Below are 23,270 nucleotides of genomic sequence, written 5' to 3' on the forward strand. Positions count from 1 at the left end.
CCTTAAAGGGCAAAACGAACAATATCCAATTAAGCCTTATTTTGCACGTCTGCATTTGAATGCTGTTTGGCTGATTGTGTTTGAAACTCTGAATGAAAAGTTGATGTGTTATTTGATATTTTCTCCTCGTCCTGTAGATCCGGTACATCTCTCAGACACAGGGGCTGCCTGCGGAATTCCTCCTGAGTGCAGGGACTAAGACTACCAGGTTCTTCAACCGAGTCACAGACTCTACCAACTACCCCCTGTGGAGACTGAAGGTAGGCCTCTTTTACACACACTCTCACACACACACGCACGCACACACACACACACACACACACACACACACACACACACACACACACACACACACATTGAGAGACACTAATTACGATTGCCCTGTTGTTGCGTCAATACTCTCCATACACATCAAAAGAGGAGTTGGGTTTCAGTGGAGTCGATCATGTAAAACTATATTTGCCCACCAAGTGACCTACCCAGTATGTCAATGATGTATTAAGTGCCTTGCAAGAAATGTATGTGAAAAAATCCACAGGAGCTGATTGGCTTGATCCCTTCCTAGTGCAGCTTTCTGCCCTCCTCATTGTAGAACCTTTGACCTAGATTTTTTATTAAACAATTGCTTCTGGTGGTATCCCTAAGACCTGTCTTCCCCCTTCACAAAGCTGGGGATACTTCTGACCTAGATAACTACCGCCCAATTTCTAAACTATCTTGCCTTGCAAAAATATTAGAATCACTGGCAAACTCTCAGCTAATAACATTTTTTGCTCTTTGAATTATACTCTTAACGTGTACCAGTCTGGTTTAGAGCACAGTTTCAGCATCTACACTTACATTATATATTAAATTGCTTAGATCATAGGAATCACTGTTCTGCCATATTTATAGAACTTTTCAAGGCTTGAGATTGTCGACCATCTCCTACTCATTCGAAGGTTGTCTGAAATGGGCCTCGTGCAAGTGGCTTGGGAACTATCTGTCAGACAGGACACAATGTGTTTTTTCTGATGGTGTCAGGTCAAGTTACCTCGATATTCCTAAAGGTGTCCTCTTTACTATTTATACTATATAAATCATATTGGTCTCTCTGCAAAAACCTGTAACATTCATCTGTATGTAGATGAGACTGTTATGAACGCTATTGCCCCTATGGCTGACCAGGCTGTTGGAGCTGCAATTTTAGATGTTTGTCACCTTGCAGAAAGTCCTTGTTGATTTGAAATAAATGAATGCGGGGGAAAACTAAATGTATGCTGTTTTCTAATTCTCGTAGAAATAATTAAGATGGTCTACACATGTATGCATTGGGTATTTGTTTAATCGAGCCGGTTCCCGCCTACAAATATCTGGGCTTTTGGATTGAGAATAATTTGATTTATTTAAAAAAATGTACGTATGAGCTAGTTAAAAAGCTGCGATTTAATGCCTCTGCCTAAACAGTCAACTTTCCTGCCAGTTCTTGACGATAGGGACACCATTTATGGGAATGCAGCAGCCACTACTATTAAATCCTCGGTCTATCATAGCACCCTTCGCTTTATCACAGGTGACAGTTGTAATAATCACCATTGCATCCTGTATCAAAACATTGTCTGGTCCTCATAAAAGTCCCGTAGATCACTACATTATTCCCTCTTTGTTTTTCAAAGCTCTACGACACAAGCTTCCGACCTACCTCACTTCACTGTTAAAATGACAAAGATATGAGACAGCCAACCTGTACACAGGGATGGTTAACTCTCGAGGCCCCACCACTACGTAACGATCTAGGTAAATCCGCCTTCAGTTTCAGTGCCCCCCATTTTTGGAAAAGCCTACAAAACTCTTAACTCTCTGGTGCCTCTAGAGCAGTTTAGGACTTTAATGTTAAATTACTTTAGTGATAATTGCAACTGTTTGGATTTAATGCAAATAATTGTATGTGTGGTGTTTGAAGCTGTGGTGTTGATTCTGTAAATTCTAGTTTATTTTATTTTTATTAATCATTTTTAATTTGGTGTATTGTTGTCCTTAGTCCACCATTGAAAATGGTCTCAATGGGTCCCCCTGAATAAATGTGTTGTAAAAAACGAGCTACAGAAGCCCAGTGTGAGGCATTGACAGGATAGACTCAACGCTGGCTCCAAAGAACGTTGCTCTATTCAGGCCACTCAATAAGGTGCTGACCTGTTCAAGCACCAGCATTTTTCCCCCTTCGGGAGTACTTTGGAGTCATGCAGTGAATCTGCAGACATATTTTTACTGTATTGAACATCCTGACCCCACAATAGCAATATCTCAGCTGGATATATACGCCCTCACTGCTCTACTGCACTTAGCAATATTCTCTCCCAAGATTGATCAGCTTTCCTTGGCGACTCACCACGAGTCCGTCCCAAATGGCACCTCACTCCCTATAAAGTGCACAACTTTTGACCAATGTGCCATTGCCTGACACACCCCATGTCTTTGTTCTTATTCATACAAAATGAGGCACAACAACATAACACATTGACATCCAATAATGTAGGTCCTTGCAACGTTGACCTTTCAGTAAGTATAGAGGATAACACTGTGTGTGTGTGTGTGTGTGTGTGTGTGTGTGTGTGTGTGTGTGTGCGCTCTTAAGTTATACAAGAGGCTGTCACTGTGTGAAAAGGTAGAGATAAGTTATTACCTTGTATATTAGGACACGGCTACAGCCTCATATTTGTCCATGGTTGTTGGCAATGGAAAATCAGATAGCTAGTAACCAACAACTTTTTCCCTTTCGCTGAGACAGAAACAGGGATAGGCCTGTCAGAGTGATTGCTAAGCTTCGCTTCGACCTTGGCTTGTCGTGTATTTCCATTTTACAGCAGCCGTGATAATGCTGATACTGTAATTAAAACGAATACAGCGTGTTTGGTCAGAGAGTTTTCCTCTGATTAATAGGTCCGTAAGATTAGTGTGTGTCCACATACTACATGTGGGTGTGTGTGTTTCTATGCTTACACGTATGTCCCTGCTTTTGCCCATACACACGTTTTGTGTGTGTATTTTATATTATTTAACTAGACAAGTCAGTTAAGAACAAATTCTTATTTAAAATGACAGCCTACCGGGGAACAGTGGGGTAACTGCCTTGGTAAGGGGAAGAACAACAGATTTTCACCTTATCCGCTCTGGGATTCGATCCAGCAACCTTCCGGTTACTGCCCCAACGCTCTAACCACTAGGCTGCCTGCCACCCCAAAAGTGTGTCCGCGCCAGTGTGTGTGTTTCACTACCCCAGGCCTGCTAGCTAGCTCAGTCCTTTTGCCGATAAACAGTAGTGCTCAGTCCTGCTAGTGCTAGCTAGCTCAGTCCTGCTGCCTATAAACAATAGTGCTCAGTCCTGCTAGCTAGCTCAGTCCTGCTGCCTATAAACAATAGTGCTCAGTCCTGCTAGCTAGCTAGGTTCTGCTGCCGATAAACAATATAGTGCTCAGTCCTGCTGCCTATAAACAATAGTGCTCAGTCCTGCTAGCTAGCTAGGTTCTGCTGCCGATAAACAATAGTGCTCAGTTCTGCTGCCGATAAACAATAGTGCTCAGTCCTGCTAGCTAGCTCAGTTCTGCTGCCTATAAACAATAGTGCTCGGTCCTGCTAGCTAGCTCAATCCTGCTGCCTATAAACAATAGTGCTCGGTCCTGCTAGCTAGCTCAGTCCTGCTGCCTATAAACAATAGTCTGTAATGAGGGACATGTAAATAGAGTATTTTCAGAGACTAGAGGAAGTCTCATGGGAACTGAATGGAACATCTGTTTCTTGTCTCCACAGACACCCGAGGACCATGAAGGAGAGACAGCGATCAAGTCGAAAGAGGCCCGGAAGTACATCTTCAACTGCCTGGACGATATGGCGCAGGTTCAGAGCACTGTATATACAATACACACACATGCACGCATGCACAGACACACACACACACACACACACACGCAGTGGAGCCCTTTGCATATGCAGTCGCACAGGGGAAATGAAACCGGCTGTGCTTCGACTGAAACCCTTCTTCATTTCAGATTATTTTCTTTCTTCTTATTTTCTCTAAAACCACCGCTTAATGAATGACAGGCTGACATCGTAGTCGAGCATTTGGTCAACTCAGTCACAGTATTTCCTGTGTGTAGTTTGCTTTCTTATTTAAGCTGCGTGAATGTTGTGGCCATCACCTAATTGGACTCGTCTGTGTAGGACATGTACACAACGAGACAGAGAAGGCTAGAGGAGTTGCAGCGTGGGAAGCAAGACAATAACCTTTAGCCCTTAGCTAGGTTGTATTCATCAGGAAATCGTTTTAAAACATTTCACAAGGGCAAATTTAAATGAGGGTTTCTTATTGGAATAGTCCAGGTAGTCCCTGCCTGTTTCAGTCCGTTTTCTTCCGTTTGCTGCCCAATGAACAAGAGCTTGCTCTCTCCAGCGCGACGTTTACAGAGAGAACACCTGTGGGAACCCATTTGTTTAGTAAAACAAAGAAAGGATGCATTACAGTGTTTACGTAACCAGGAAGTGACTCATACAACTAAACCCTGGTGTAGAAAAGCACTGTCGCCAAACGGCTTATATCTTATGTGATCCTTCTCATAACACGTCTCCTCTCCCCAACTCTCATTCCGATTGCGGTGGGAAAGTTGACACAGACCTATGACATTTTGCAGATGATGATACGATAGTGTCCCTGCCCATATTTTGTTCTCACTGTCACCCGCCCAAACATACTAGTTTTATCAACACGCATACTGTAGCGTACATACCGGTAATGATGGAAACCGTGATACATTTCCCAGGCATCTAAAATGTCTTGTTCCTTGAGGGGAGGATAAAAAGTTGTCAAGGTACATGACAGATTAAGTCAGGTAAAATATGACTTGTGGTCTACAATCTGATTGCAGTTTGCTCCGTACACCACACACACACACACACACACACACAAATCGTCTGGCACGTTAAGTCCTTGGGGTTGTCCACCTCATGCGGACCAACAATTGTTCACTTCACTGATGTCCCATCTGGACTATTAGAGTTGACCCAGTGCCCAGCCAGAGTGCTCCAGGTCTGGCATAGTATGCAGGCTCAGCGGAAGAGGTGCTCGGTGAAGTTAGTGCCTCTACCTGGGTTAGTTTAGGAGGCCATACCTCCAAGCTGCTCCTACTCCCAGACACACAACACTGATCTAATGAAATCAACATGCCAGGACCTCATCCAACACACACACACAAACACACACACAGCACAAGAGGTTGTGGTGGCACCTTAATTGGGGATAACGGACTCGTGGGTAATGCCTGGAGCGGAATCAGTGGAATGGTATCAAATACATCAAACACGTGGTTTCCATGGTTTCCATGTGTTTGATGCCATTCCATTCCCTCCGCTCTGGCCATTATTATGAGCCGTCCTCCTCTAAGCAGCCTCCACTGACGCACAGGTAGGCAGGCTCTCTCTCTCACACACACACACACACACACACACACACACACACGCACATACAGGTTACTAAAATAAACAGAAAGTAAAAAGAGGAGCCCAGTCCTAATTGGGAGAAGAGCTCATGCCGAGTCAGAATCTTTGGCCAGATAAATAAGTTTGCAGTGTGGACATCTGTCTTCATTTGTATAATGGATCATATCAGAAGGCACAGAGGGACTAGAGAGAGAGACTTGGGTTGATTACTGGGACGTCTGCCAATGGTGACATTCTTGTTGCTTCCACACTGTCTTGGGAAATATGGGGAGAGCTTAAAGTTCTAGAGGACCCATCTCCATGTGATCTCTAGTTAGCACTAGCTAAACTGGATGCAGCCTGAATGGAGAACTAGATAGACGTAGGCCAAGAGATTTTAGTCGTGGCTATGTTTTCACCACACACAACTCTGCGACCCAGCATGACTTTACAATAGCAGTTGCTGACAGCGAAGCAATGGCTGAAAGACAAGCTCCTAACATTCAGTTTCACTACTACTAACTACTCTCCCTTTCCTCTAAGTAATATTACTGACCTCAACTCAGATGGGATGCTGTTAGTTGTCCAACATTAAACCTGATATTCTACACTAGGGTTGTGAGTTTGTTCTGTACACATCATAGTCTTGCATGGTTAACTCCACCTCTCCTCAGGCACAGGCAGCCGGATGTGTCCCAGTGCAGCTTGGACATCTGCTGTCATGTTCTCCAGTGCCATGTCATGTCACAGCTCCTCAGTATAGAAATAGAAGCACTAGATTCTAGATGATATTTCTATAATAACATGTTCTGGAGTGAGTGCCATGTCATAGGTCCTCAGGAATTACTAGATTCTAGATGATATTTCTATGATATAATGTCTCTGAGGCCCGAAATATCCATAGACATGCGTATACAGACACTGCACTCGTCATGTAAACTACACTGAACAAAGATAGAAACGTAACATGCAACAATTTCAATTTCTTTACTGAGTTCATATAAGGAAATCAGTCAATTGAAATAAATTCATTAGGCCCTAATCTATGGATTTCACATGACTGGGAATACAGATATGCATCTGTTGGTCACACATACCTTAAAAAATAGGTAGGGGCTTGGACCAAAAAAAACGTATCTGATGTGACCACCATTTGCCTCATGCAGCGTGACACGTCTCCTTCGCATAGAGTTGATCAGGCTGTTGATTGTGGCCTAGGGAATGTTGTCCCACTCCTCTTCAATGGCTGTACGAAGTTGCTGGATATTGTCGGGAACTGGAACGCACTGTTGTACACGTCGATCCAGGGCATCCCAAACGTGCTCAATGGGTGACATGTCTGGTGAGTATGCAGGCCATGGAAGAACTGGGACATTTTCAGCTTCCAGGAATTGTGTACAGATCCTTGCGACATGGAGCTGTGCATTATCGTGCTGAAACATGAGGTGATGGCTGCAGATGAATAGCACAACAATTGGGCCTCAGGATCTCGTCAAAGTATCTCTGTGCATTCAAATTGCCATTGATAAAATGCAATCGTGTTTGTTGTCCGTAGCTTATGCCTGCCCATACCATAACCCCACCTCCACCAGCAATGTTGCACTCTGTTCATAACGTTGACATCAGCAAACCCCTCGCCCACACGACGCCATACACGTTGTCTGCCATCTGCCCGGGTCAGTTGAAACTGGGATTCATCCGTGAAGAGCACACTTCTCCAGTGTGCCAGTAGACATCGAAGGTGACTATTTTCCCACTGAAGTCTGTTACGACGCTGAACCGCAGTCAGGTCAAGACCCTGGTGAGGTCAACAAGCACGCAGATGAGCTTCCCTGAGATGGTTTCTGACAATTTGTGCAGACACTCTTCGGTTGTGCAAACCCACAATGTCCGGGTGGCTGGTCTCAGACGATCCCGCAGGTTGAAGACGCCGGATGTGGAGGTCCTGGGCTGGCGTGGTTACACGTGGTCTGCTGTTGTGAGGCCTGTTGGACATACTGACATATTCTCGAGAAAAAAATTACGTTGGAGGCTTATAGAGAAAAACATTTTAATTCATTGGCTACAACTCTGGTGGAAATTCATGCAGTCAGCATGCCAATCGCAGGCTCCCTCAAAACTTGAGACATCTGTGTATGACAAAACTGCATATTTTAAAGGGGCTTTTTATTGTCCCAAGCACAAAGTGCACCTGTGTAATGATCATTCTTGATATGCCACACCTGTCACCTATATTGGCAAAAGAGAAAGGTTCACTAACTGGGATGTAAACAAATGTGTGCACAATATTTGAGATAAATCATTTTTGTGCATATGGAAAATGTTATTTCAGCTCATGAAACATGGGACCAACACTTTATATGCGTTTATATTTTTGTTCAGTGTATAATAGGACCATGCTCAATTTCAGAGCTTTTTGTGTTGTGGGCAGGATAAAAAGAAGTGATGAGTATACTAAAAGTATTCTACTGCTTTGCTGCTCTTTGACTTTATGATCTAGCATACTCATAGAGAGGTCTTGCTATGGCTCGGCATTCCAATCAATTCACTACAATAGAATGGCTGCTGTTCTCCATAACATTAACATATATACTGTACATTTCTGCTGTGCTACAATGCTAGTATGGAGTTAGATTGCCTCCGTACACATACATAGGCAAGGCGACACATTCGCAATTCGACTGAGTGCGTTTCCCAAAGTAATTTTTCCCTCTCGAAGAGGACAGTGTGATTATTTTCCCCACCTCATTCCAGAGATTATTCCTTTATCACGGCGAGTGGAGATGTGCGAGGCAGGGAGGGGTTAGGGACGGAGCCTGAATAACTTGCGTAGGAACGAGAACTCAATCATATTGTTTGGCGTTGACTGGCAGTACATCAGATAGCCCCTGAAGCAGGGCTATAGGTAAGCTATATCTATATGAAAAACGGGCCCGCTATCTCAGCATAGCAATCACAATAAACAAGCACGCTTGTCCCCGTCTGTGTCCCTGTCCCCCAACTCAGACATGCCACTGAAGGCTGTGGGCTGCTCCAGAGCGGCTCTGCCTCAGTTTATACCTCTACCTCCCCCTCTGCCTCTACTTCCCCATCTGCCTCTACTTCTACTTCTACCTCCCCTCTGCCTTAGCTTCTACCTCCCACTCTGCCTCTATATATCCCTCTACCTCTACCTCCCCCTCTGCCTCTACCTCTATCCCCCTCTGCCTCAGCCTCTACCTCCCCTCTGCCTCAGCCTCTACCTCCTCCTCTCCCCTCTGCCCCAGCCTCTACCTCCCCACTGCCTCTACCTCCCCTCTGCCTCAGTCTCTACCTCCCTCTCCTCCTCTGCCTCAGCCTCTACCTCCCCTCCTCCCTCTGCCTCAGCCTCTGCCTCAGCTTCTATCTCCCCTCCTCCTTTCCCCCTCTGCCTCAGCCTCTACCTCCCCCTCTGCTTCAGCCTCTACCTCTGCCTCAGCCTCTACCTCCCCCTCTGCCTCAGTCTCTACCTCCTCCTCTACGTCTGCTTCAGCCTCTACCTCCCCCTCTGCCCCAGTCTCTACCTCCCCACTGCCTCTACCTCCACCTCTGCCTCAGTCTCTACCTCCCTCTCCTCCTTTCCCCCTCTGCCTCAGCCTCTACCTCCCCTCCTCTGCCTCAGACTCTACCTCTGCCTCAGCCTCTATCTCCCCCTCCTCCTTTCCCCCTCTACCTCCCCCTCTGCTTCAGCCTCTACCTCCCCCTCTGCCTCAGCCTCTACCTCCCCTCCTCCTCTCCCCCTCTGCCTCAGTCTCTACCTCCTCCTCTACGTCTGCTTCAGCCTCTACCTCCCCCTCTGCCTCAGCCTCTACCTCCCCCTCCTCCTCTCCCCTCTGCCTCAGCCTCTACCTCCCCCTCCTCCTCTCCCCTCTGCCTCAGCCTCTACCTCCCCCTCCTCCTCTCCCCCTCTGCCTCAGTCTCTACCTCCTCCTCTACATCTGCTTCAGCCTCTACCTCCCCCTCTGACTCAGTCTCGACCCCCCCTCTCCCCCTCTGCCTCAGTCTTTACCTCCCCCTCCTCCTCTCCCCCTCTGCCTCAGCCTTTACCTGCCTCTACCTCCCCCCTTACCTTATTTTAATAAGCAAACAGCAATACATATCGGGTTAATTCTTCGTTTATTTTGCTTCTCAGCAGTAGATAAAAATCTCAGCGACGGCGCCAGTGGAGTTTTGAAGCGGCTCTGCTCTTTTCTATGAATACCAGTGTAAATGTTTGTAATGTCAGTAAGGTGCAAGGGTATCACTATGTGCTGTGACACTGGTGTTGACACCCTAACTGATGAAGCCTTATGAAGGTCGTATGTGTGTTTATAAATAGTTCTATCCACGGGAAAGGCAGCAGTGTTTTTCCTGTCCTTCGCAGCAATAGTACAGGCTGCCTCTGAAATGGCACAGTATTCCCATAGGGCTCTAGTCAAAAGTAGCGCACTATATATACAGAATAGGGTGCCGAAAGTAATGCACTATATTCAGAATAGGGTGCCGAAAGTAATGCACTATATACATACAGAATAGGGTGCCGAAAGTAATGCACTATATATACAGAATAGGGTGCCGAAAGTAATGCACTATATACAGAATAGGGTGCCGAAAGTAATGCACTATATTCAGAATAGGGTGCCGAAAGTAATGCACTATATACATACAGAATAGGGTGCCGAAAGTAATGCACTATATACAGAATAGGGTGCCGAAAGTAATGCACTATATACATACAGAATAGGGTGCCGAAAGTAATGCACTATATACAGAATAGGGTGCCGAAAGTAATGCACTATATTCAGAATAGGGTGCCGAAAGTAATGCACTATATACAGAATAGAGTGCCGAAAGTAATGCACTATATACAGAATAGGGTGCCGAAAGTAATGCACTATATACAGAATAGGGTGCCATTTCAGACACAGCCTCAGTAAACACTTTAAGGTCAGGGGAAATCTGCGATTGCTACATCCATTTTTTGACTTTTAAATGTATGATATATACCCATTGATTCTTGAAGACTATAACTTATGAGCTTAGTTAAACGTATGAGCTTAGTTAAATTATCTTACCCCAACTTACCCAAATATGAGCTTGTTTTACTCCTTTGTTTATCAACAAAATTATTGTAAACAAACACTCTATAGCCTCAAAATATGGTTTAAAAATGTAATTTTTATGGTCAGTCATTGCATCCATATCTATCTATGAATTTAAGAGTGGTTACATTTCTCCAACCCCATCCTTCAGCTGTTTACCATATCAGTGTTTGGGTCAGGCTTTGTTGTTGTTTGAACTGCAGATTGCCCCTTTAAGGTCTGAAAATGTCCCTCCGAAATGCTAATCGCTAATGCTTATTCTGTATGTTGTGTCTGCAGGTGAATATGACGGCAGATCTGGAGGGTAGTGACATGCTCGCGGAGAAGGCAGACAGGAGAGAGTTCATCGACTTGTTGACCAAGATGCTGACAATCGACGCGGACAAAAGGATCACCCCCATCGAGACCCTCAATCATCCCTTCATAACCATGACCCACCTCCTCCCCCACAGCACACAGTACGTCTATTCTAGAGATTCCACCCCGTATCTCATGGACATAGTTAGATAGTGAATAGATAACTGGGCAAAAAGTAGCCTAGTAACTGAACTAAATCGAAATGAGGCAGGCTCATACTCACCTCTTCCCCCCCCCTGTCCTCTCTCTCTCCCCCTCCCCCTCTCTCACTCCAGTGTCAAGTCCTGCTTCCAGAACATGGATATCTGTAAGCGTCGTGTGGGCATGTACGACACGGTCAACCAGAGCAAGACCCCTTTCATCACCCACGTGGCCCCCAACACCTCTACCAACCTCACCATGACCTTCAACAACCAGCTCAACACTGTGCACAGCCAGGTACCTACTGTGCACAGTGTGGATGATTTTACTTCACATACTCCTCACAATTCATACAACCTCAGCTACTGTCGGTGGTGACCAGCACTATCCATAACCAGGACATGTAGCAAGCTAATGCAGTAATGAAGCGTATGCACTACTACCCGTGTGCAATACACGCTCCAAACAATGTGTCATTAGGACGTCCCCGGGATGTAACGAAATGGTCTGTTAAAGTTGTCAGGACATTGTGTCATGGTCCCCTGGGGGTTTCGTCTAGTTCCCGGCTGGTCCCGGGGACGTCTCAGAGGACATTCTTTGAGACGTTCTGTCGTGGCCCCCTGGAGGTTTTATCTCGTCCCCAGTTTGTCCCTGCAAGATTGACTTTATCAAAACATTAGGAAATGTAGCTGGCGAAATTCTTTCTACGATAAACATTAGAAATTTGATGGCCATGCATTATTTTTGCAAAAAAGACCTTGTAAGCTAATTGAATTATGTGTGGCTGCTAGCCAAATAGCGTTACACTTTTCTGATTAAAATGTTTTATTTTGAGTGAAGGAAAACTATAGTTTCACGCCGCTGGTCTCTACTGAAGCAAAAAAGAACACGGTTGACTTTCAATAAAAACCGCAGGTGGAATGGTCCTGAGAACGTCCTAATAAGGTCCTCACATGGTCCTCAGTGACGTCCTGGGAGCTTACAGGAAAGTAGACAAAGGTCCCCCAGAGAACTTTCCCTTGGGACTATCACACAGTGTTCTTAGAACGTTGCGTCAAAACCCTTAAGGGACCTAATGGAAATGTCACCTAATATCCGCAGGACGTCCCGTTTGCTGGGCAACCATTAGCTTGGTTCGCGTGTTTTTTTCAGGCTAACATTTTACACAGCACAGTACGCACAATCAGCCCACATCTCTTTATTTGAAGGCAATGCATTGACCATTTGCAAGAAAACACTCCCTATAGTAGAACGCTCAAGGAGCATATTAAGGCCAAGACAGCCAAGCTAGGTGTCTGTCTGTGCCTCAGGCTCATTGGGGACTGTCACAAACTGCTGAAGAGATACATGACAAACTTACACTTCCTGCTTGGCTTGCAGTTTAGCGCTTTTCAGGCCTTCAAAATCCCACCAGCGGGCTTCCTCCTCTCCTCCTGTTTCTCTTCCTTTTTGCCTTTTGAGCTTCAGCATGTAGGGCTTTGTGGGGTGTATGTGACTCTATACTGCTGACTTTTTGCTTCTGCTGGAATCATGAAATGGCTGCATACTTACATTTTTCAGATTGTGCTGAATTAGATTTGCAGCTCTCGTTTTTTTCTGGCAAACAGTGTTCTTTATCACTAAACATATTGACAGGCACAGAACCCACTCTGTGCAGGTCGAGGTAAAACCTCGACTGCGCTGTAATAAATAGCTTAACGCTCATTTTTCTACTTCGCCATCAGAGCAACTTGGTTCTGTGTGGTATGAGCAGCGCTAAGTAAGTGATTTATTTCGCCGGAAAACATTGAAATGTCTTTGAGTTTTTTATTTGCAGGCTCTCTCTGTGTTGTGTATGATGAATGCCACACTTGCATATTGATTAACTCCTCTCCCCCGGTGCTCATCGAGCTAAAATGTGCCAAATGAAAAATGAATGTGCCGTCTCTGAATTTTCAACCACTCAGGCTTAATGAAAAGACGCTAATTAATCCGGGTGTTGTCGAACAAATAGTATTTGAGTTAAGACCTGAGCGCACTGGGTGTCTTTAAAAACATTTGTTCCTATCAAAGCTATCTTTAAGCCTTACTTAGTGCTTCATTGATGATCTCCCCATGTCCAAGGTCGTATTGATTAGGCACCAAACAGAAGAAAACAGACTAAAACAGGGAGGGACTACCTGAACTTGTCTATTAAGAACCCTCTTTTTTTGTTGTCCGTTGCAAACCGTTTTGTTACGGTATGCCCTAATGAATACGACCCAGGTTTACAGCAGTTCACGCAATTAGCAAGTGCCTGACATCTTTTGAAATATGTCTGCTCAAGGATAAAGATGTGGAGTCAAGATAATGAAGCCGAGAGACAAAATGTCAGTTTGCCCAGCAACTACTCTGCTCATTATTAGACTTTGGCAACATTTGCATTTTAAGAGCATTGCATAAGACTCGATTCTGTCACTTAGGAATCCAGTTGGCTCTTTCAATGTTGACCCTTCACAGAGATAATTGCGTGTCTTGAGTACTGGGTCCAGGATTATTTGGGTCCGTTGAAACATATTGTTGTGTAGCCAGAGGGAGGACAAAGACACTGGGAGGAGAAAGGATTTGTCTTTTTGTCTCTATATCACAGTCTCCACTAACCTGGGTTTTATTCATTAGGCTCACTGTAGCAAAATGTAGCAAAACGTTTTGCAACGGAAAACAAAAACAAGTGCTTCTTATTGGACCAGCTCAGGTAGTCCCTCTTTGTTTCAGTCCAGTTTCATCTGTTTGGTGCCTTATGAATATAACCCAGATCAGTGTTTCTGTTTGGTTCCTATAGTGCTTCATTGAAGCCTCTGAGTGTGTACATGTATGTGGATATTTAGTTGTGTACACAATACATTGAGAGATTCTCCATTGACGTGCACACTTGTGGCAGCTCTAACAGTATTACATTTACATTTAAGTCATTTAGCAGACGCTCTTATCCAGAGCGACTTACAAATTGGTGCGTTCACCTTAAGACATCCAGTGGAACAGCCACTTTACAATAGTGCATCTAAATCTTTTAAGGGGGTGGGTGAGAAGGATTACTTTATCCTATCCTAGGTATTCCTGAAAGAGGTGGGGTTTCAGGTGTCTCCGGAAGGTGGTGATTGACTCCGCTGTCCTGGCGTCGTGAGGGAGTTTGTTCCACCATTGGGGGGCCAGAGCAGCGAACAGTTTTGACTGGGCTGCGCGGGAACTGTACTTCCTCAGTGGTAGGGAGGCGAGCAGGCCAGAGGTGGATGAACGCAGTGCCCTTGTTTGGGTGTAGGGCCTGATCAGAGCCTGGAGGTACTGAGGTGCCGTTCCCCTCACAGCTCCGTAGGCAAGCACCATGATCTTGTAGCGGATGCGAGCTTATGTATGTGTATGTGTATTATGTATGAGTATGTGTGTATGTACATGTACAGTATGGACAAATAATCCTCTGTGGCTCAATGTATTGTTTACGTACAGTAATTATAGCACTATCAAATACTAGGTTGGTGATGGAAGTGATTTGTCACATTGATTCTCTCTTTCCATCACATACTCTATTCTCTCTTTCTCTAGGTTCTCTCACTCTTTTCACTGAAATGCAACATGTACAGTACATTAAAGCTGATGGACACAGGCTGAGAAATATCACACTGATATTTATAATATTCAGAGAGATATTACAATGCCCTAATTTTGCCCTCTGTTTGAATGTATCACTAATGTACCATTAAGACATCTAACGCATAATAAATAAATGACAATGATATTTTATGTCGCAATGAGTTATGATAGTATCCCCCCCCCCCCCCCCCCCAGCAACCCACCAACCTTCAGAACCTTTTGAGCTTACCACCACCACCCAGCATTTCCTCATGGCTTTTTGTTTCCGATCCCATTCTTACTTTAGGCCACCAACCTGGCTCCCTCCACCACCAGTGCCACCCTTTCCCTTGCCAACCCCGAAGTCTCCATACTAAACTACCCATCTGCACTCTACCAGCCGTCCGCAGCCTCCATGGCTGCCGTGGCCCAAAGGAGCATGCCCCTGCAGCCCGGGGCCCCTCAACTCTGTCCTGCCCGGCCTGACCCCTTCCAGCAGGCCCTCATCGTCTGTCCACCAGGCTTCCAAGGTAAGAGATTAAACCAACACAGTGTATGCTGTGTAAAAAGGCCACAGGTCTAGGATCAGCTTCCTCTATCCCTGAGCTTAACCTTAAGCATTGGTCCTATATCAGTCGTTAGGTGTCTGTAACGATGGATTGTTTGCCGCCATCTTGGAACAGGTTTACTTTGAAAAAGCATCAGAAAGATAAAAGATTGCAACAGGATTACCTGTATACATAAATGCTAAATGAGTGAATTAAAATAGCCTCTATAAGCCTTTATATAGCAAACAGTGCTTGACTTGGGAAGGAGCTCACTGGTGCTGAGTACCGGCCCCTCAAATGTTCTACTGCTTGAGCTCCTATTCGTCTTATAGAATATTAGCTCAAAAGTAAATATAAACAGTACCGGCACCCAAAATGAGTAACGGCACCTATTTCAAACACTGCCTGTCAAAGGCTCAGTCAGTTTCAGTAGACTAGGTCAGCACCAGGGAGTTTTGTTTTTCTCCTGAAGAGAGAAGGGCTTATCAAGCTGTGAGCAGGCACTGCACACCACTGGCTGTGTAGATGTTTTGTTCTGTAACTTCCACTGACCCCCCAAGGCCACGGCAGTCTTCAATGTTGAAGAGATATGCTGTGATACATTTATGAGCTAATTAGTCATTTAAAAATGCATTTATCTATGATTGATGCTTTTGAACCACCGCTCTGGTCTAACCTCTGTTTATGAGGTTAATACTGAAAGAAACATTCTTTTTTGGGAGGGGGGGTTCCTGTGGAACGGCGGATAAGAATTTCCATTTCCTGTTTGCTCCACTCAACCAAGGGTTATATAGATATCATTTATGTTGTCATTACTCACTTAATGTTTTCAAGATGAATCCGTAATTGAGTACAGTATCACTAAAAAACTGTTTTGAAATGAATATTTTTTCTTTAACAATTTTGCCATCATTGTTTCTTCCAGGGTGCAGGCCTTTTTGTGTGACACGTAGAGTATTGTTGTTGTTGTTGACCTCATCTATGTTGTTGTGTGTCCTCAGGGCTGCAGGCTTCCCCGTCCAAGCACACAGGCTACTCTGTGCGGATGGAGAATGCCGTTCCTATAGTGACGCAGGCCCCCGGCGCTCAGCCGCTGCAGATCCAGACAGGCCTGTTGACACAGGTAGGGAGTAGTGACGTGGCCGTCGTCGTGGAGATCAGGGGGCCCACATATAGTCCCTTAATTGCATCTCTGAACTCATACTGATAGCTCATCTTTGTTCCCCTGCGGTGCACAATACACTGAACCTATTCTATTTACTGGGAGACATGAATGTCTCCCTAAACACACATATGGCTAAAAGGGTCTTTTGTATGCTTTTGTTGATGAAAGCTACTTTGGAAATGTCAGGCCGTACCTCTGTGTCCTTTACCTACATCAGTGTAACAGGCTAGCCTTTGATCAAGGCAGGGAGTCAGTCTGTGTGTTCTTGTGATCCTTCTGCCCCTGCTGGTAGCTGCTTTGCCTGAGTGAGTTAAACCCTGTTTCTAGTGTCCTCCCACCTTCCCTTTCTCCTGGAGGAAGAGGCTGCCATGGTTTGATGAACAAGAGGGAGAATTTGTTTGTTCGCGTTCAGAGTTCTCACTAAAATTCTTAGCAGTGGAGCTGTAGTAGGTTTACCAGCTAATGTAAAGTCGTTTGAAAGAACATACATACCCATGCATTATTCCTACAATAGACTATAAAGTCGTAAAGTGGAGCAGTAGGCCACCTCCCCCTCTGGTTTCTGGAAATTTCCATAAGCGCTTTAAAGTCCTAGGAGTAAGAAGGGTTCCCTTATCTCTTGTTAATCATGCAGTAGCCAACTAGCGAGGCTCTCTGTGCTGTGTAGAAGACTAATCTGTCAGATTCCAAATGATGATTAGCTTTAGGGCTGCTTCCAAGTCAGGCATTCTGGAATTATAGGCCTCAGAAGAGAGGGACAGATTAGGAAACACTTGAGGGTTTTGAGGGGTTCGCTCAACTCCAAAAGGCTACAAAGGTCACCCTATACCCTATAGCATTAACTTCATTTATAGCATTCATTCAGAAAGACTGCCTCAAAAGAAGCTTTCATACAATATTTCTACAGTATATTCAATTCTACAGTACAAAGCATGCCGTTTGTACAGATCAGTAGCACATCCAATACGTGGAAGTACTGGATCTAAATCCCTCATTCCCTTTGCTCTGGGAGGTCTCTAGTGGGTGTGGGTGGGTTTAGCCTTCAGGCCTTTCTGCAGCCACAGCCCACCCTTGGCCCAGGTTGGGCTCAATCTCTCTGGGTGTCTGTAGAGCAGAGCTGAGGCTGGGTGGTGGAGCTGTGAAGGAGGGCCCCCAGGCAGGCAGCCAGGCAGGACCTTTATCTGGATCAGGAATGCAGAAAATTTGGAAACAATTGGGGAGTGAGAGCCAGGGCTTTCAGGGCCCTGAGGTGACAAAGGGTTTTTTCCTCGGGGAGAAGAGGTTGTTATTGGGAGGCGGGGAACTAGCTAGCACCGCTGCTACTGGGGCGATGGGCCTGGGAAGAAAAGAAAAGGGCCTCTTAACCGGGTTAGGGGCAGACAGGCCGATTACACAACACAGACGCCCGGCGAGAGAGGAATGCATACTGCCAGGAATGGAGTGAGCAGGATGGATGAAGAGATAGAGGGGTGGAGAGAAGGCGATGGAAGTATTAGTGGCTCTTAATGGGTTCTGGCATGTTGATAAAAGGACTTGAGATGTGAATTTAACCATGGGATATGTAAAGGGGGTCTGCAAGTGGCTTAGGTTGTCTCCATTGGCTGTGCCTGTGTCCTTTATCCATCCACAGCCCGGTCATGTTTTGTTGACCTAAAGATGCCTCTCTCCCCTTTCACCCATGGACTGTTTTTGTTTGAAGTTAATCATCTCTCCCAACGTACCTCAGACAAAACAATTCCACTCCCACAAGCTAGCGGTCATACGCTGTTCAACCTCACAATCATTTTTTAACAGTAGAGTCGAACAGTTACATTGTGCCAAGAAATGCGGACGACACCCGAAGAACAGACCTGGAGATGTATATGCTTGGCACTCCGTATGAGCCCAGCCCAGATGTAGGCTGAAGTATTGAGTGCTTTGTCCTCTGTGCTGTGCTGTGTGCTGCAACACGTACCGATGCTGCCGAGGTAAATAGAATGTGCAAATGCTAATAAAGGAACAATTCATTAGAACCCCACATTAAAGTGCTAATCAATAGAGCTGCATTAAACTATTAGGGCTGCAGACACACACACACACGCTCGCGCACACACACACACACACATACACACACACACTCGACTCGTGGCATATTATGCCTGGAAACTCTCTGCGTGTTGCACCAGTAATACAAAAGCAGGTCCTTTCACAGCAACAATGTGAATTTAATTAAAAGCGGAACTGATTTGGATAATGCCAAACACTTCAGCACACACACAGGAACCAGGAGGGGAGAGGCAACACATCTTTATCAAACATCCAAAGTCCTATCTATGCTCTGTTGATGTGTGCTGTCTGCAGGGCCAGAGAATTCAACTGGTTTTGTTTAAACAGCCTGACGCTGGCCAGTTGTTCTGCTTGTATCTGCAAACCTATTGGCTGTTTTGTGTTTTTACAGGGAGTCCTTATCTTTTGTTACACTTTAGCGCATTCAATTATTTTCTCTTGTTTTCCCTGTTGCTTTAATCTCTGGAATTAAAACAATGGGAGATAAAACAACACATTTTTTTAGGATGTGTTCTTCCTACCTAAGACTGATTATAAACTGAGTGTTTAAACTTGGTGGACAAAACTGCTCTAATTACGTTGGTAACCAGTTTATAATAGCAATAAGGCACCTCGGGGGTTTGTGATATATGGCCAATATACCACAGCTAAGGGCTGTGTCCAGGCACTCCACGTTGCGGCGTGCATAAAAACAGCCTTTAGCCATGGTATATTGGCCATATACCACACCCCCTCTGGCCTTATTGCTTAAGTATACCTCACATGGTTGAAGCGCAGGGTTAATTAGAGATATGATAGAATACGATATAGAATGGAAATAGTGTTCTATTTCATTCTGAGGCTGTCCAGAATTCTTCTTATTCTCTTCCTTCCTCTCTCCCCTGTCTTCCCCATCTCTCCCCCTAGCAGGCCTGGCCCAGTGGTACCCAGCAGATACTCCTACCCCCGGCCTGGCAGCAGCTTACCCACACCTCGGTCCAGCACGCCACCGTCATCCCAGACTCCATGATGGCCTCACAGCCCCTGGCTAACTGGAGGTAAAAAACATGCCTCCTCTTTATGTTGCACACTGTAAATTGTATACTTTTTGGCAATCCAGTGTCTTATAAGCACATGTGGGCTGGGCATCTGAAAAGATGCAAGACACTACCATAACAAATCAATTGATCAAAACCTATAAGACCAGAATAGTCATGAAACATTAGACTTGGTCTCACACACCAACAGTATAAGCCTGGCATATCTGTAAGTGAAGCCAAATGACAAAGGTACAGCAGTTTCATTGTAGTCTGCAATCCAATTTTATATCCTCCATTTCACCATAATGAGACAGAGCGTATCGCTTTGGATTCCAGGCTAGTTTCAGTGACCAACTGTGTATTAAAGCCTGGTCAACAGCGAAAGTTTGGATGTTTACAAAGTGCAGAGAGGATCAGCACAGCAGTGTCCTGATTGACAGAGGAGCATGGCCTTGTGACAGGCACTCAGAGGGCTGCTATGAATCACAGTCTATAAGTGAACAGCGAGGCTTTTATAAGAGCACATTTACCTCAGGGAGATGAGATGTATGCACATAAAAGGACATCATCCCAGGCATGGCATGTCACATGGATCACATGTTAGATGGATGGTGCCTGCAGGAAGATAAGCAGGATGCAGGTATATGAGTGTGTTTGTGTGTGTGTGTAATTTAGCAGTGCCGTCTAAGGACAGGGTGTTGGCCAGACACGTCTCTCTCTACCCCCCTCTCTCTCTCGCTCTCTCTCCCTTTCCCCCTCTCTCTCTCCCCCTCTTTCCCTTTCCCCCTCTCTCTCTCCCCCTCTCTCCCTTCCCCCCTCTCTCTCTCCCTTTCCCCCTCTTTCACTTTCTCTCTCTCTCTCTCTCTCTCTCTCTCTCTCTCTCTCTCTCTCTCTCTCTCGCCACCCCCCTCTCTCTCCCTTTCCCCCTCTTTCACTCTCCTCTCTCTCTCTCTCTCTCTTTCTCTCTCCTCTCTCTCTCTCTCTCTCTCTCTCTCGCCACCCACAGCTCCATTGTCCTCACAAAGATGATTGTGAAAGTGTCACACTTCTCTGCAGCGCTATCCCTCTACAGCTTCTGGTGTCAGCTCCGCATGCCCTCCCCTCTCTTCCGCTCTCTTTTCTCCCCTCTGTCTCATGCGGTAACTGCTGCCACCCACAGGCTCCTCTGGGAAATACACATGCTTTGTTTAAACTCTAGTCCCTCAAATGAAGCAGTATGTGCGTATGTGCTGTTATAGATATGTGCTTAGAGATTAAAATTGGCAAGTTCTCCATGACAGTGTTTAAACTTAAACACATACACATAAAATACTGGTTCAGAGTAGTGATGAGACATATGTTGTGTTTCAGGAATTCTCACCAGCACAGCGGCCATTACAATTCCATCATGCAACAGCCGGCGCTGCTGACTGGCCACGTCACCCTACCATCCAACCAGAACCAGCCTCTCAATGTGGGCGTGGCCCATGTGATGAGGCAACCGTTGACCAATAACAACAACTCTTCTTCCAAAAAGACCAAGCAGCATCAGATGACTGCCAGGTAAGCACAACTAGGACCTCCAACACAACTAGGACCTCCTACACAACTAGGATATCCAACCCAACTAGGACCTCCAACACAACTAGGACCTCCAACACAACTAGGACCTCCAACACAACTAGGATCTCCAACACAACTAGGACATCCAACACAACTAGGACCTCCAACACAACTAGGATCTCCAACACAACTAGGACCTCCAACACAACTAGGATCTCCAACACAACTAGGACCTCCAACACAACTAGGATCTCCAACACAACTAGGACCTCCAACACAACTAGGACCTCCAACACAACTAGGATCTCCAACACAACTAGGATCTCCTACACAACTCGTTTTCTCAACTAGGGTCTCTTTAGGTCTGAACACAAAACAGTCAGTGACTGGCCATCACCCGCAGTTGACTGGTGCTGCTGACTTTCAACCTTCAACCAATCAGAACACAAGGACGCTTTCCCCACGCGAAGACGAAAGTGAAACTTAAGAAATGCTAATATTCTGCTGACCCTTACCTGGCCAGTGTCTTAAGTATTGTTATTATGTCCATACACCGGACCTTTTACATGTGTAAGAAGTATATAGTATGTAGTAGTTGTTAACCTAATAATGGCTCATCCTTCTCTCCTCTCTCTCCTGGCAGGAACGTGTCTGCATACGAGGTGTCCTCCTCCCAGGCGGTACTGTCCCCACAGCGCTCCAAGCGGGTGAAGGAGAACACCCCTCCACGCTGTGCTGTGCTCCAGAACCACGCCCCCTCCTCCAGCTCTGGCTGTGGACCCCCACAGGGTTGCGGAGGGTGGGGAGTGGGTGAAGCAGAGCAGGCTTCCAGCACCACCCAGGACCACCACCAGCACCACAACAGGCCGCGTCAGACCATCATCATCCCTGATACACCCAGCCCCGCTGTCAGTATAATCACCATCAGCAGTGACACAGACGAGGAGGATGATCACAAGCAGAGCAACACCAACCATACCAGGTACAAGTCAGACATTTTGGGTCAGACATTACACATGTGCAGAGATCTGGGAGCCAGGGTTTAATACAAAACAGGAGGCCATGTTTAGTGTCATTACTGACAGAGTTGGGTCTGATTTAGTTTCAGTTCCAGACAATTCCACCCGGCACAGCCAGAAGTTGACTGGCCACCCATCAGAGCCTGGTTCCTCTCTAGGTTTCTTCCTAGGTTCTGGCCTTTCTAGAGAGTTTTTCCTAGGCACCGTGCTTCTACATCTGCGTTTCTCGCTATTTGTGGATTCTGTTTATCACTTTGTGACATCTGCTGATGTAAAAAGGGCTTTATAAATATGTTTGATTGATTGAATTCTGTAATAAGATTGGACATGATTGGCATAAGGGCATTTATCAGTGAATTGATCTGAATTCACAAGTTATTATGGAATGGACACAAACATTGGTCAGTAGGTTAGTAGGCTGATGAGTACTATATGTAGCATTAAATAGAGTGCATCCTCCTCCTTGCAGCTTGTCCAAGCATAGGAAGAACGTCATCAGCTGTGTGACGGTACACGACTCCCCCGACTCGGACCTGTCCAGTAACAACAGTCCCTATGCCGTAGAGTCCAGGCTGGCCAACAACAACGGCTACCATGACTCCAAGACCACCTTGCTGGACAACTACAGCAACGGCAACAACCCCCGCACCATCATCATCCCCCCTCTGAAGAGCCAGTCCAGCGAGGTGCTGAACGAGTGTGAGCGCCTGATGCCAGGTATCTACACAGATATCTACACAGGTACCTACACAGATCCGCACACCCATGTAGACAAGGAGGGATGGTCGATACTCATCTAGAGTATAGGAAATACTATATACTGTAGAGATAGCTTTTTATTTGAGTTGAATATGGTCATTATTATCATTGTCGGTACTCCAGTTTACCCATTCGCTAAGTCCCGCCCCATTGGTTACTGTTGCTACCTTGGTCAACAATTGGGTGTTTTGTGTTTGTATACTGTACTTGTGTTATTTTCTTGACCTGGATTGACCTCTTTACCTTGTCCCATTTACACTTCAGATGCAATGAATCATCAGAATTCGGCGTATAAGTTCAAAACCTCCAACGGCGTGGGCATGATGTCTGGCAACAACCACCTTTCAGGGGGTATGGCTTACCGACAGCAGCGCTCGGGGCCACACCCCTTCCAGCAGCAGCAGCCTCTCAATCTCAGCCAGGTATGGAGAGAGAGCCAAGTAAGAACCCATCTAAATGACCTTGTATCATTTACCGTGAAGGAAAGTTTGTCTCTGACAGACTAGAATTTGGATTGCACTGACTCCATCCTCGTGTCTCTC

At 45.7% G+C, this 23,270-nt stretch overlaps 1 protein-coding gene across 10 annotated transcripts in view; it reads left to right on the forward strand.

The window, feature by feature from the left end:
- Positions 1-23,270, forward strand: part of LOC115109578 (homeodomain-interacting protein kinase 2-like) — a 103,337-nt gene that overhangs the window by 73,379 nt on the left and 6,688 nt on the right. Inside the window, exons 4-14 of one of the 10 annotated variants that reach the window (XM_029634608.2) lie at positions 138-260; positions 3,787-3,885; positions 10,827-11,005; positions 11,180-11,342; positions 14,938-15,160; positions 16,180-16,301; positions 19,296-19,426; positions 20,759-20,950; positions 21,594-21,932; positions 22,439-22,710; positions 22,993-23,168. In XM_029634608.2, coding sequence (XP_029490468.1) covers positions 138-260; positions 3,787-3,885; positions 10,827-11,005; positions 11,180-11,342; positions 14,938-15,160; positions 16,180-16,301; positions 19,296-19,426; positions 20,759-20,950; positions 21,594-21,932; positions 22,439-22,710; positions 22,993-23,168 — 2,019 coding nt within the window. The remainder of the gene's footprint in view (positions 1-137; positions 261-3,786; positions 3,886-10,826; positions 11,006-11,179; positions 11,343-14,937; positions 15,161-16,179; positions 16,302-19,295; positions 19,427-20,758; positions 20,951-21,593; positions 21,933-22,438; positions 22,711-22,992; positions 23,169-23,270) is intronic. The other 9 variants (XM_029634612.2, XM_029634613.2, XM_029634614.2 and 6 more) reach the window with 9 other exon arrangements.

The sequence above is a fragment of the Oncorhynchus nerka genome, linkage group LG25, assembly GCF_034236695.1.
Source record: "Oncorhynchus nerka isolate Pitt River linkage group LG25, Oner_Uvic_2.0, whole genome shotgun sequence".
NCBI lineage: Eukaryota > Metazoa > Chordata > Actinopteri > Salmoniformes > Salmonidae > Oncorhynchus > Oncorhynchus nerka.